General features: G+C 34.5%; 1 protein-coding gene across 2 annotated transcripts; it reads right to left on the reverse strand.

The window, feature by feature from the left end:
* Positions 1-2326: 2326 nt before the first annotated feature.
* LOC130589356 (protein DETOXIFICATION 16-like) lies at positions 2327-12047 on the reverse strand. 2 transcript variants are annotated; one of them, XM_010676718.4, is made up of 5 exons: positions 11661-12045; positions 5018-5562; positions 4685-4771; positions 4532-4588; positions 2327-3056 (listed from the first exon to the last, which is right to left on the reverse strand). In XM_010676718.4, exons 1-5 carry the CDS (start codon positions 11928-11930, stop codon positions 2720-2722), a joined length of 1296 nt encoding a protein of 431 aa, XP_010675020.2. In that variant the 5' UTR covers positions 11931-12045; the 3' UTR covers positions 2327-2719. The 2 variants fall into 2 exon arrangements, with proteins under 2 accessions (XP_010675020.2, XP_057250321.1); XM_057394338.1 differs by lacking the exon at positions 2327-3056 and adding an exon at positions 4176-4418 and having other exon boundaries at positions 11661-12047.
* Positions 12048-12257: the final 210 nt, after the last annotated feature.

Genomic DNA, 12257 nt, shown 5'->3' on the forward strand with positions numbered 1-12257 from the left:
ATGTAATATAATTTTACTTGCTTTTGCATGCATCATGTGCATATAACTATATGAGACTACTATTAGACAATTGATAGATAATAGATGTGAATAGCCACGGAATTGCACGTCACAAGAGTTGCCAGAAATTCTATCTACCTTCACATCAGGTATAATAGGCATAGCTAAGTAACTATTCATTTCTAGGCGACTTATGTCCAACGTCCACAACCTCACTTTTGAACATATATATACACCAATTTTGGAAATACTTCTGAAAGGACGCTAATCTTAGAATATTTTTCTTAATTTTAAGCTCAAGTTAAGGAAAACGTCCAGAATTGTTAGACTGAATTTGTAAATATCACTGAAATCAAGGAATTATAAAAGACCAAAAGTACAAGGGTAAGTAATTTGTTTGTTGGTCAAAGTCTTTGTAGATCGATGGTGCCAAAGATTTGAGATCAAATTTCGTCTACCTTCTTTTCCCTTGTGGTTCTCTCTATACCAAAAAGGAAGTAATATGGCCTTTATTACTTAAGGAATAGATATTTTAAGTGTTAATAGAGTATTAATTTGACAATTTTCAGAAAACCACAAGTGTTAAATAAAAATTAATGAAAAGTTGAAAAAGCCTATATTATCACATGTTGGAAGTCAAAAATTGTCTTTCCAAAAAATCCTACAAAGAAAGAGAGAGAGAAAAAATTAAGAGAAAAACTAATGTCCCACAGAAGAAAAAGCAAATGTTTGAGTATGAGAGTTATATACTCTTCTTGTTTGGTAATGTACAAGAAAGATTGGTGAACAACACACGCGCACTAGTCAAGCGACGCTCATAGTGAGAAGGGGTTGCGGGTGAGTGGTCATTTTTGGACCCAATCTTTTATGTTTCACTAATTGCAAGGATATTGCCTCTTCAGTTTAAAAAGATGCTTGAACAAATAACCCTAATGAACCATTAGATTGTTTAGCCTGTCTTTAGCCTTTTTTGCCTGTAGAAGCATAGATGAATAATTATTAAGGGCAGTTTAACTTCTTAATTCACAAATTAAACATACATTATAACAAAACATCATTACTATTTTGCCTATTGAAACACTTACCTCTTTGTCCCAGTTGATACCATGTGAAAAAAAGATATGTAATGGGGAAAAGGAACGAGAAATAAGTATATAGTAATTGATATTATTCTTTCATAAAAGGTAAATATAGTAATCAATAAATAACAGATTAATAAATATAAACTTTTACCATTAGATCAGACAATAATGTAATATTGAGTAGAGATATGATGCAACATATAAGCAAGTATGATTATATATCACACTTACCTTCCCTCCAAAGTGATATACAAATGCTAGCAACAAGGCACAAGGGATGCCTACGAGGTAATAAGCTCCCAAATTGACAAAAGCTCCAATTTTTTGCCAACCACATCCTCTGGCCGTGCCTAAACAATCATAAAGATAACCTTTAGCTACTTTATCACTGGTTATTCTACATATAGTTATAATTTTTACTTTCTTCCATCCCGTAGTGTCATATTCATTTGAATTGGAAACATAGACTAGTAGATGTAGACGATATTATGACAAAAGCTAACAAAGGGAACACATAAAATAATAATACAATACACATGTTTGTGGAGTTGTTGGCTAGTCCGGGCAAGGAAGTTAAGAGAACAAATTTTATTGTCTTTTGAGTAGGAAGTAAACTCCAAATTCAAAACATCTGAATAAATGAGTTTCAAATAAGTCATCAATATAACCTATAAAAAAGTCTAACCACTCCATGGAGATTACAATATATACTTATGTAATTCTATGGTCATGTAAACCTTAAATTAATGTTATTTTTTTAAACTCGATAATCTACCAAAATACTTATATAGACTTGGTGCACACTAAATTAGTGAGAATCTAATGCTAATTTATGTGATTTATGAAAAAAAAATGATCACTATATAAAAAAAAATGGATATGAAAGATAAGTAGATGTAAATTGTAAAGTTTGGCTATGTAATACAAAAAGCTTACTATGTCACAAAGTGAAAATTTCATTATGATAAACTAATGTAAGAAAAAGTGATTAGATATATATATAAAAAGAAGGTCACAAAGGTAGATAATAATTGTACCGTGTAAATTAAAATAATCTTAAAATGATACTATATAAAAACGGGGTCTCTATATTAAATAAGTGACTTAATTTACAATAATATTAATGTGGACGAGGTCTAGACTACTTCATAATCTACATCCATTACTAATATGTGCTAAATAATTTTCTAAATTTGCATTGATTTTGCATAATTAACTAAGACAATAACCGAATAATTCTTCATTCTTTAATTCAGAATGAAATGAAGGGGCTCGCTTTGACCGTTATGAGTAGGTAAGTGGGTGACCCCTTCCCTGTCTTTTTTTCTATCTCGTCGTATCACATTCTCATTCTGTTCTGCGCTATTTTCAAATCTCCGTCAATACCTCGGTGTAGGTCCGGGATAATCTTTTGTTCGGGGCTATTTACAACTAGCCAATTAAGAATTCTCGGATGTACTAGCAGTGCATCAAAGATGCAGTCATTGATTCTCCCGAGAGGCTACAATTACCGCGAGCAAACATAAAACATATTAATGACATGACGAGGAACGCATTTTTGCTATGCTACTAATCCGCTTTATCCAGAAAGTGAAGATTTTCATTTCCAGTTGGTTATACTTGATTCTCCCCCATCCTTACATTCCAAATGTGATGAAAGGAGAAAGATAGAGATAGAAAAGAAAAAGGAGTCGTCCCATAGCAATGTAAGACCACCACTTCGATCTCTGCCACTCTCGCCTGGCGGCTTGAAAGCCATCAAGAATATGTGATATTGCAATAAGAATCATCATTTTCCCAACATATTTGACAACCTCCTCTTCTCTGCTATAGCAATATCCCCAAAAATTGCGCCCCAAAATTAACAAACATGCAGCTGAGATCCCTTCTATTCCCACCATCAATGTTGATACGCATACTGCTAATCGAGCTAAATGTGGTCGTCCGGCCCCTAGTTCATTGGAAACTCTTGTGCTAGTAACAAGGGAAACAAAATATAATCAAGCTACAAATAAAATTGAAACTATTGTTGATAAGTCAAACAAAACTATACTCCCTTCCTTTGTGCTCTATTACATTTACAAGTTGACTTCTTTGGTTAAAGTATGTCATCTTTTACCGTATTAGGGTGTATTTTTCAAAATATAATTTCTTTTTTATAATTACATACTTGGGGTTAAGGATGGCAACGGGTCGGACTTGGACCGGATTATGCACAATCCGACTCCGATCCTACAGGAAGTCGGATTTTAAATCTGAGTCTGACATCCGACTCCGAAAATCCGACTCCGATCTGACTTAAAATCCGGGCATCCGACTCCGACTTCAATCCGATTTAAAATCCGAACATCCGACTTAAAATCCGAACATGCGACTCTGAATCTGATCTGACTTATTTTTTGCCCATTTTTTATAATAGAATAGTCTTCTATAATACACATTGTTGTTAAAATCCCGATCCAGATTATACGATTCTACGATTTTACGATCCTGGAGGACCTCACCGATCCCTATCCTACGTAGGATCTTAATTTTGTAGGATCTTTCGATCCTGCCAACCAAAAAAAATCACATGGTAGGATCTTAACACGATTCTACGATCCTTCGACTCTACGATCCGATCCTACCGTATAAAAATCATAAAGTAATTTCACATATTATATTTCTCCTATTAGATTTTGGTCGCATGTTACTTCAATCTTATACTATTGAAAAACTATCATCATTTGCTAATTAAAAAGTTCATTATTAATATGTGTAAATTTTTAACATGATGTTCTCACCATATTTTAGTGTAATTATCTCTATTTCACCGAATCGTAGGATCTTACGATCCTACGATTCGATCCCACCGATTCGATTCTACCAACCCCTACGATCCAAAGTAGGATCCCGATCCTGATAACATTGATAATACAATAATTTAATCATTACAATTTATTCTAACAATCATATGGAAATCTTATATAGTACAAATAATCTAAATATTACGATTATTTTTAACAATTATTTCTTCAATGGGAAAATCATATATAATATAATTGGATGAAAGTCGAAGTCAGTTTATACATAAAAAATACATTAACATATATAAAAAAAAAGGATTGATTGACTAAAAGTCGGAGTCGGATTCAGATGTCGGATTATTTTTGAGATCCGACTCTGACCCTCCTCCGACTCGGAGTCGGACTTTTTAAACGGAGTCGGAGTCGGATAACTTTTTTGTCAGAGTCAACTCGGATTTTTTCCTTCGGATCTGAGCGGACTAGGGTCGGATTCGGACTGGATTGGCATCCCTACTTGGGTAACTAATAGTTAAAGACCATAAAAGTCAACCTATGAAATATAACACAAGATAGAGGGATTATATATTTGTATATGCTTAAAAAACGTGCAATTCCCCCTCAAAAAAAAAACGTGCAATTTAAATATCGTTATACGATTTATACCTTATTGCTCCACTTAATCCGGCTGGTAGCATGAATAATGCTATACATGTGTTGAGACTGTAAATTATAATCACATTCATATTGTAAAATTCGTCAAAAATTTGCATACACATGGTGCAGTCAAATTTATGTATTTGTGTACTTTAATCTTACCTGATTGAGAGAACAGAGGTTTCCAGCTTTGGATTTGGAAGGAAACCAGCAAGTAGAACCGTCATCTCAAATGTCCATGCTTCCAAACTTTTTACGTCATAGGTTAAGGTAAATATAATAAGAATGCAGCAACGAGAAATGTAGCATCCAGGGGAGAGGCATAGTAGAGGCCTAAAAGGGCCATAGCCCTTGATGAAGAGACCCAGTTGTACTAATTATAATAGGCTAAGAAGATTAAGAAAGTGAAAATAAAAGTTGTTTTATTAGTAAACTCGTTGTCTTCACCCTTGGTAGCATATGTTATGGAGCTAACAAAGAAGAGTTACCACTTACCAAAACATAAGTGCAGAAGGTACAGCAAGTCTAAGAAACTCAGGAATACCACGAAAAGCCTCCTTCGAGAAACCAGTCCATGTCTCTTTACAAGTAGGAGACACCCTCACATAAATAGCTAGCAACAACAGATTAGTCCAATACGATATAGCATTTGATAACGCCGCACCTTTGAAGCCTAAACCAGATTTAAACACCATCAACCAACACACAAGTATATGCAGTAGAGTTGTAAATCCAGTAGTAAGCATCATAGGAACAATATTGTTTTGAGCTTGAAGAAATCCAATGTGAGATTGAAGAAGACCATATGCAAATATGCTAGGAATCATGTAATGAGCATATATTCCTGCTTTTACCGAGATTTTCGTATCTTGTCCAATAAATGCAAGAATTTTTCCTGTGTTTGCCCATATAAAAGCAAGGGGAATGCTGACGCAGAGGAGAACTACCATTGCTCGTTGCTTGTGTATGCCTACCATGTGGTACTGCTTTGCTCCATAAGATTGACCACAAAATGTGTCCAGTCCATTTCCCATTCCTTTCTAAAAATCCCAGGTGTTAGTTCATGGATATTTTAGTCATATTACAGTGTACATCTACATAAAAAATAAACATGCATTTCCTTATAAACATTCAATAAAGAAACTAGTCGAAATGATGTCTGAGGACTGAGGTGTTGCATGTTTTTTATGCGGGATTCATTGGTTAATTCTTGTGGCATGTAGGACTTGCAGCAATGTAGAGGAAGGGGGGGTTCGTTGTTGTGTAAAGTTTAGTTTAAAGGATTAAAGTTGGGAGATTATTATAAACGTAAGGGAATTATTTATAGTACATTAATAAGCCTAATTAAGGTCTAGGATAAGAGATAAGGAATCCATAACTCAATACAATCCTTTCCTAAACATATATCTACCCCTCAAGTTGGAGCATAGTCATTTTCAAATTGCTTTTTGCCAAGAGCTTTAATAAAATGTTGATCAACTGAGCAATAGTTGTCACACAAGGACAAAAGGAGTAATCAAAATCATCTTGTATTGTGTCATGAACACAGTGACAATCAACTTCAATATGCTTAGTGCGTTCATGGAACATTATTAAGTATTAGTCAAAACCTTAAAACTTTGGAGATTATTATTAATATATGAGAATATTTATAATACATTAATAAACTTAATTTAGGTAGGAATAAGAAATAATACAATATTTTGTTGGAAATGATTCAAACGTTTGTTCATTGTTTTTAGGGGTTAGTTTCCTAAGTCTAACTTAATATCAGTAAATTTATTAGTTTTGCTAAGTTAGTGGGTTAGTGGCAAGTATTAGGAAAGTTGTTAGTTAGAGTCGTGGGTTTAGAGGGCTTAAGTTTAGGAAGTAGTTTTTGTTTGTTTAGCCTATTTAAATCTCTTGTATTTTTCAATTTTAATGGTGTAGAAGTAGCAGTGATTGTTTTGCTTTGTCTTTGTGTTTTTCTTCCACTGCCATCTTTTCTTCTCACATTCTTAACTTCAACATGGTATCAGACTTTAGGTTAGATTCTAGGGAGGGAAGTAAAAAAAAAAAAAGGAGAAAATAAGAGTGTACAAAAAAAAAATTTATATGAGTGTTTTATGTGTTTATCTATGGTAAGTAATGGTTTTACTTAGATGTGTGGATGGGTTTCCTTTTAGCCCATGAAGATAGAATTGTAAGGTCGGATGAAAATATCGAGGAAAACGTCTTCCAAGTTAAGGGGGAGATGTCAAATGAATGGCATTATGAAGATGGTCGTGGTCGGGTTGTGGTATGGGTAGCCGAGGTCGAGGTCGAGGTCGTGAAGAAAGTGGTGCTCGTGGTCGATTCGAAGGACAATGTCAACCTATAAGTAGCATTCAATGCTACTATTGCAAGAGGTATGGTCATAAAGAGGACCGGTATTGGGATAAACAACGTGATGAGAAAGAGAAAGAGAAAGAGCAAGCCAATCTTGCTCAAAAGGTTGAAGAAAAAGAGGATCGGCTCTTCTAAAGTCATGTGTCGTGAAAGTCGTAGTCAAGGTCGTGTTCAAGGTCACGTTTGTGTTAGTAGTTGAGGTCGTGTCTGTGGTAGCGTGTTCGTGGCAGTAGTTGAATTTCATGGCAATATGAAATCATCGAAGAAGTTGTGGCATGAGAGTTTGAATCAAAGGGGAGTGTTGGAAATGATTCAAACGTTTGTTCATTGTTTTTAGGGGTTAGTTTCCTAAGTCTAACTTAATATCAGTAAATTTGTTAGTTTTGCTAAGTTAGTGGGTTAGTGGCAAGTATTAGGAAAGTTTGTTAGTTAGCGTCGTGGGTTTAGAGGCCTTAAGTTTAGGAAGTAGTTTTTGTTTGTTTAACCTATTTAAATCTCTTGTATTTTTTCAGTTTTAATGGTGTAGAAATATCAGTGATTGTTTTGCTTTGTCTTTGTGTTTTTCTTCCACTGCCATCTTTTCTTCTCACATTCTTAACTTCAACATATTTAACTAAACATATCTCTACATGTTGATATAAATGTTTTTTCTTCCAACCCTACTATTGTCAAATTTGTAACTCCTAAATTTCCATGCTTTCTAATTTAAGGATTATCATGAGCATAGATTTAATTATACGGGTCTTGTTTATTTTGTAAAAAAAAACACAAAATATTGAAAATTATCAATTATTTATGTATTTATGCTTTTAAGGAAAAAAAAAAACAAACAAAAAATAACAACGAACAAATCTTATAATTTTCAAATTTATGATGTCAAATGTTCAACATGAACATGACTAATAGTTGTATAGTATAAGTGCACTAATTTAGGTTCATTATACCATCTACATTTAGTACTCTCTCCATTTTTTTATTGTTATATTGTTATATGCATAACAATTTAGGCAATGTTTTACTAAGCTAAGTTTGGCCTAGTGGTAAGGAAAGAACCTTCCAATCTTAAGGTTGGGGGTTCGATCCCCACTAGGGACACTTTGGGAGAGGGATTTCCCTTATCATTTCCCGTCTCAATGTGTCTGCCCGCAAACCTAGACCAGGTCAACCTGCGAGAGGTTCCGGTTTGACAGGGTCTTTCATATTACCATAGGGTCACTAGTGGAGCGCCTAAAAAAAATTTTAGTGTCCCTAGTGGAGCTAAGCTAAACTGAGCTGAATTGAATTGAACTAAGAAGAAGAAGAAGATGAATAATAATAATAATAATAATAATAATAATATTTAACAAAATGGTTATACAAGAATGGAGCTGAACAAAACTGAGCTGAACTGAATTGAACTGAACTAAACTGAATTGAGCTGAGCTGAACTGAACGGAACTGAACTGAGCTGAACTGAACTGAACTGAATTGAACTGAAAATAAGCTGGGAAGAATAGGCCCTAAGGGTTTCTTCTCCCCAGCTTATTTTCAGTTTAGTTCAGTTGCAATTAGTTCAGTTCAGTTGCAATCAATTTAGTTCAGTTCAGTTTAGCTCCAATTATCATTTCTTAGTTATAATTTAATTAATTTCAGTTCAATTCAGTTTAGTTCAGTTCATATTACCATAGGGTCACTAGTGGAGGGCCTAAAAAAATTTTTAGCCAATGTTAGTTTCAAACTTTTTGGAGGGTACTCTTGCCTCATTTAATGTAAAATAATGGGGGAAAACTAAGTGAAATTTTAAACTTTTGAGTGGAAAAAGAGAAAAATAAATATAATAGAATTATTTTATGGTGGGCCAAATATTCCAAATAAGACAAGTTTAAACAATATATCAATTAAAAAGAAACAATTATTCAAGGAAAATATAGCAATAAAAAAAAACGAAGAGAGTAAGGATCTGTTCTCCCCTGCTTATTTTTAGTTCAGTAGGACCTGTTCTCCCCTGCTTATTTTTAGTTCAGTTCGATTCAGTTCAGTTCAGTTGTAATCAGTTCAGTCGAATTGCAATTAGTTTTGTTCAGTTCAATTCAATTCAATTCAGTTATAATTTAATTAATTTCAGTTAAGTTCAGTTTAATTCAGTTGCAGTAAGTTCAATTCTGTTCAATTAAGTTACAATCAGTTCAGCTCAATTCAATTATTTTGTATTGAAAAGAATAGAGATGGCCAACAGTGCAGGCCAATCTAGCCCATCTAGCCCAACCCACCTCGTGGGTCGTGTGGGCTGGATTTCTTGAGCCCAGCCCACTAAAGCCCACTACTAAAACCACCTAGCCCGGACCATGAAATCGATCCAACCCGACCCATGAACCAAACCTGCCCAATCCAAGTAAATATTGAACCAAATTATGTATATTTTAATCAAATTATATATATTTTAATCCAATTGCATATATTATAATTCAATCAAATTTAAAAATAATGAAATTAATCATTAATATTAATATTTGTATATATTTTTAATTCATTTTAAAGATTTTATGTAAGAATAATGAATAATTTCAATGATTAAATAATTTTGAAAATAAAATTCTCATGCCGGCCCGTCAGCCCGGTCCAACCCATCAGACCCACGAACCGTGAAAACCGGTAACAGACCGGTGTGGGCCAAGATTTTCAGCCCGCGGACCAGCGTGCCCAACCCATGAATTTCACGGTCTGGTCATGGGCCGTGAAATCTTAGCCCAGCCCACTACGGCCCACTACGGCCCACAGTCCGGCCCGCCCAGCCCGCACCAGTTGCCATCACTAGAAAAGAACGGGCCTTAATTTCGAACGTGCACAACTCATACTGACCAAAGATGATATATCCATATCCCCGATGGCCTGGCGTTATATTTGATCTTATGGAGAGCTTGGTCGTCAACGATCCTGTTACGTCATATTATAAAAGTATATAACTGACGACATACGAGGATTTCTGCCCCTTGTGCAATGAACACTGAACTATTATATAATTTAACGTACAAGGAGTTTAGGAGATGGTGGCAGGTGGCGACCCAAGATGCTGATCATGAGTCTATGTGTGAGCTGGTGATGCGGTGGTAAGGGGCTGCTGGTCTGTGTCATATGGTGTATCTATCACCACCGCACCAGCACAATGAGGAGAGAGTGGATTAGGATTAGGGTGGGGTGCTTGGCTGGGGTGGAGGGGAGAGTGGATTAGGATTAGGGTTTAGGATTATATTAGGGTTTAAGGGGTTAATAATGGTAAAATTGTAAACGACACTAATAGCGCGTTAATTTCCATTAAAAAAAGGGGGTTTGGTGAATATTTTCGGAAACAAGGGGTGTATGGTGAATATCTGAAACATTAAGGGTATATGGTGAATTTCGTAATTTGTCGGGTATAGGGTGAAAAAATCGATATATTCATCTAATTATCCCAAGATCGTATCTGTGGGTGTATATATATATATATATATATATATATATATATATATAGGGGTGGGATCCGCTGAAAACAGCTCTTAATCTGAAAACTGAAAACAAGGGTAACTTTTAACCTCTTTAGGGTAACTTTTTAACACTTTTAGGGTAACGTTTGTCAATTTTGGGGTAACTTTATTATATTAAGGGTAGTTCTGTATATTTCAAGGGCAACTTTATTTATTATAAGAGTAACTATTACCACTTTTAGGGTAACTTTTACCATTTTTAGAATAACTTTTACCACTTTAAAGGTAACTTATTTATTATAAGAGTAACCATTATCATTTTTAGGTAACTTTTAATACTTTTAGGATAACTATTATATATTTTAACAATTATCAAAATTGAAAAAAAGTCCATCAAACAAACAAAAATCCTCTTCGAAGCTGAGTGTTGAAGCTCCAATGGCGACATAGAAGGAAATCACGAAAACCCTAATTTGAAGTTCTATATCAACACAAAGTACACATATTTACCTCACAAAACCACAATCAAGATACGAAAACTCAAAACTCAAAAACAATACAAGGTAATTTCTTTCGATCTTAAACAGAGGAAAAATCAAAAAATAATGTATAGCGAAAGAACACAAAGATTCTGCTGAAATTAGCCAATTAAAACACAAATAAATACGAGCACATAGAGTTTTTCAAACAACTAGAGAAAAATTGAGCTAAAATTAGCAATTCGCAAGTTTAAGAATGAGTAATTGAACTTTGAAATTATTATTAACAAAAAAAAAAAAAAAACCAATCGATCTTACCAAAATTTTGAATCGTAAGAGAAACGGATATCGATTTGAAAGTGAGCGGAGTAGCTGCGAGCAATTGACTGAACGATGGTAAGAAAATCGCGTTGATGGGGAGGAGAGAGAGAGAGAAAGAAATTCTCGTTTAACACGGAGGAGAGAGAGAGAGTCGCGTTTGACAGGGAGGAGAGGGAGAGAGAATTCTGGAGCAATCCTCGTGGTTAAATCATAGCTCTTCAATATTTTCTTTTACACGCATGCGAGTTTTTAATGGTGTAGATCCTCCGTTTTCAGTTTTCAGCTTAAAAATGATTTTCACGAGATCCCATACCTATATATATATGTAAGAAGAAGTGGCCTGGACCTGCTCGAGTTTTGATGGGCCAAACACTTGAGAGTAAGGGAAAAGGATAAGAGAAATCTCTACCCTCAAAGTGCTTCTAGTGGGGATTGAATTCCCAACCTTACTAGACCAAGTACTACTCGGTGTATATGTGAGTATATATTACTATACCCAACAATCAACAAAATAGGATGAGAAGTACATACCAGCAAGCTAAGACCTGTGACGGAGGCGAAAGAAGTAGCAATAGAAGCAGCAGCGAGAGGGAGCTCTCCTAGATGACCAACAAACATAACTGATATAACTTGTAATGAAAACAACAAGAAATTAACCGCCATTAGAGACCCTGCTAACTTTATTTGTTTCTTCGCCTCCTTCACTATCTCTTTTTTGTTCAATAATCTCCCTTCATTGCTAGTTACACCATCATTAATTATATGATTATCTTCCTTCACTATTGTTTCTTGAGTGTTCATACTTTATTTTACAGTTATCAGCAATAATACTCGCTATGACTTCTAGTTCTAGTACTATCAGAAACTGGAATTTTTTTTGCATCTTTATATTGGAGATTGATAATGACAGGATGTAGTGTACTTAAATTAATATTAAGTTTTGGAATTACTTGAATAAGATATCAAACATGTTTGGATTTTGTTTTTGTCATTATTTTAATTTATGTGGTTTCCTGAAGATTTGGACGTTCGGTGTGTTCTTTATTATAGCATCATTATTGTCCTCATATTGACACCTAATACTGTTGGGTCAATCTTCCAAAATCCCATTACGATATGTTTTATAAG

Source organism: Beta vulgaris, chromosome 4, assembly GCF_026745355.1.
Source record: "Beta vulgaris subsp. vulgaris cultivar EL10 chromosome 4, EL10.2, whole genome shotgun sequence".
NCBI classification, from domain to species: domain Eukaryota; kingdom Viridiplantae; phylum Streptophyta; class Magnoliopsida; order Caryophyllales; family Amaranthaceae; genus Beta; species Beta vulgaris.

Excerpts from the sequence above, each read along its gene's own strand:
- LOC130589356 (XM_010676718.4), bottom strand. The coding sequence starts at position 11,930 with ATGAACACTCAAGAAACAATAGTGAAGGAAGATAATCATATAATTAAT. Across the intron at positions 5,563-11,660 it reads TCACAGGTCTTAGCTTGCTG|AAAGGAATGGGAAATGGACT; the intron begins GTATGTACTTCT and ends TGGGATTTTTAG. Across the intron at positions 3,057-4,531 it reads GGATTAAGTGGAGCAATAAG|CACAAGAGTTTCCAATGAAC; the intron begins GTATAAATCGTA and ends CCTTGTTACTAG.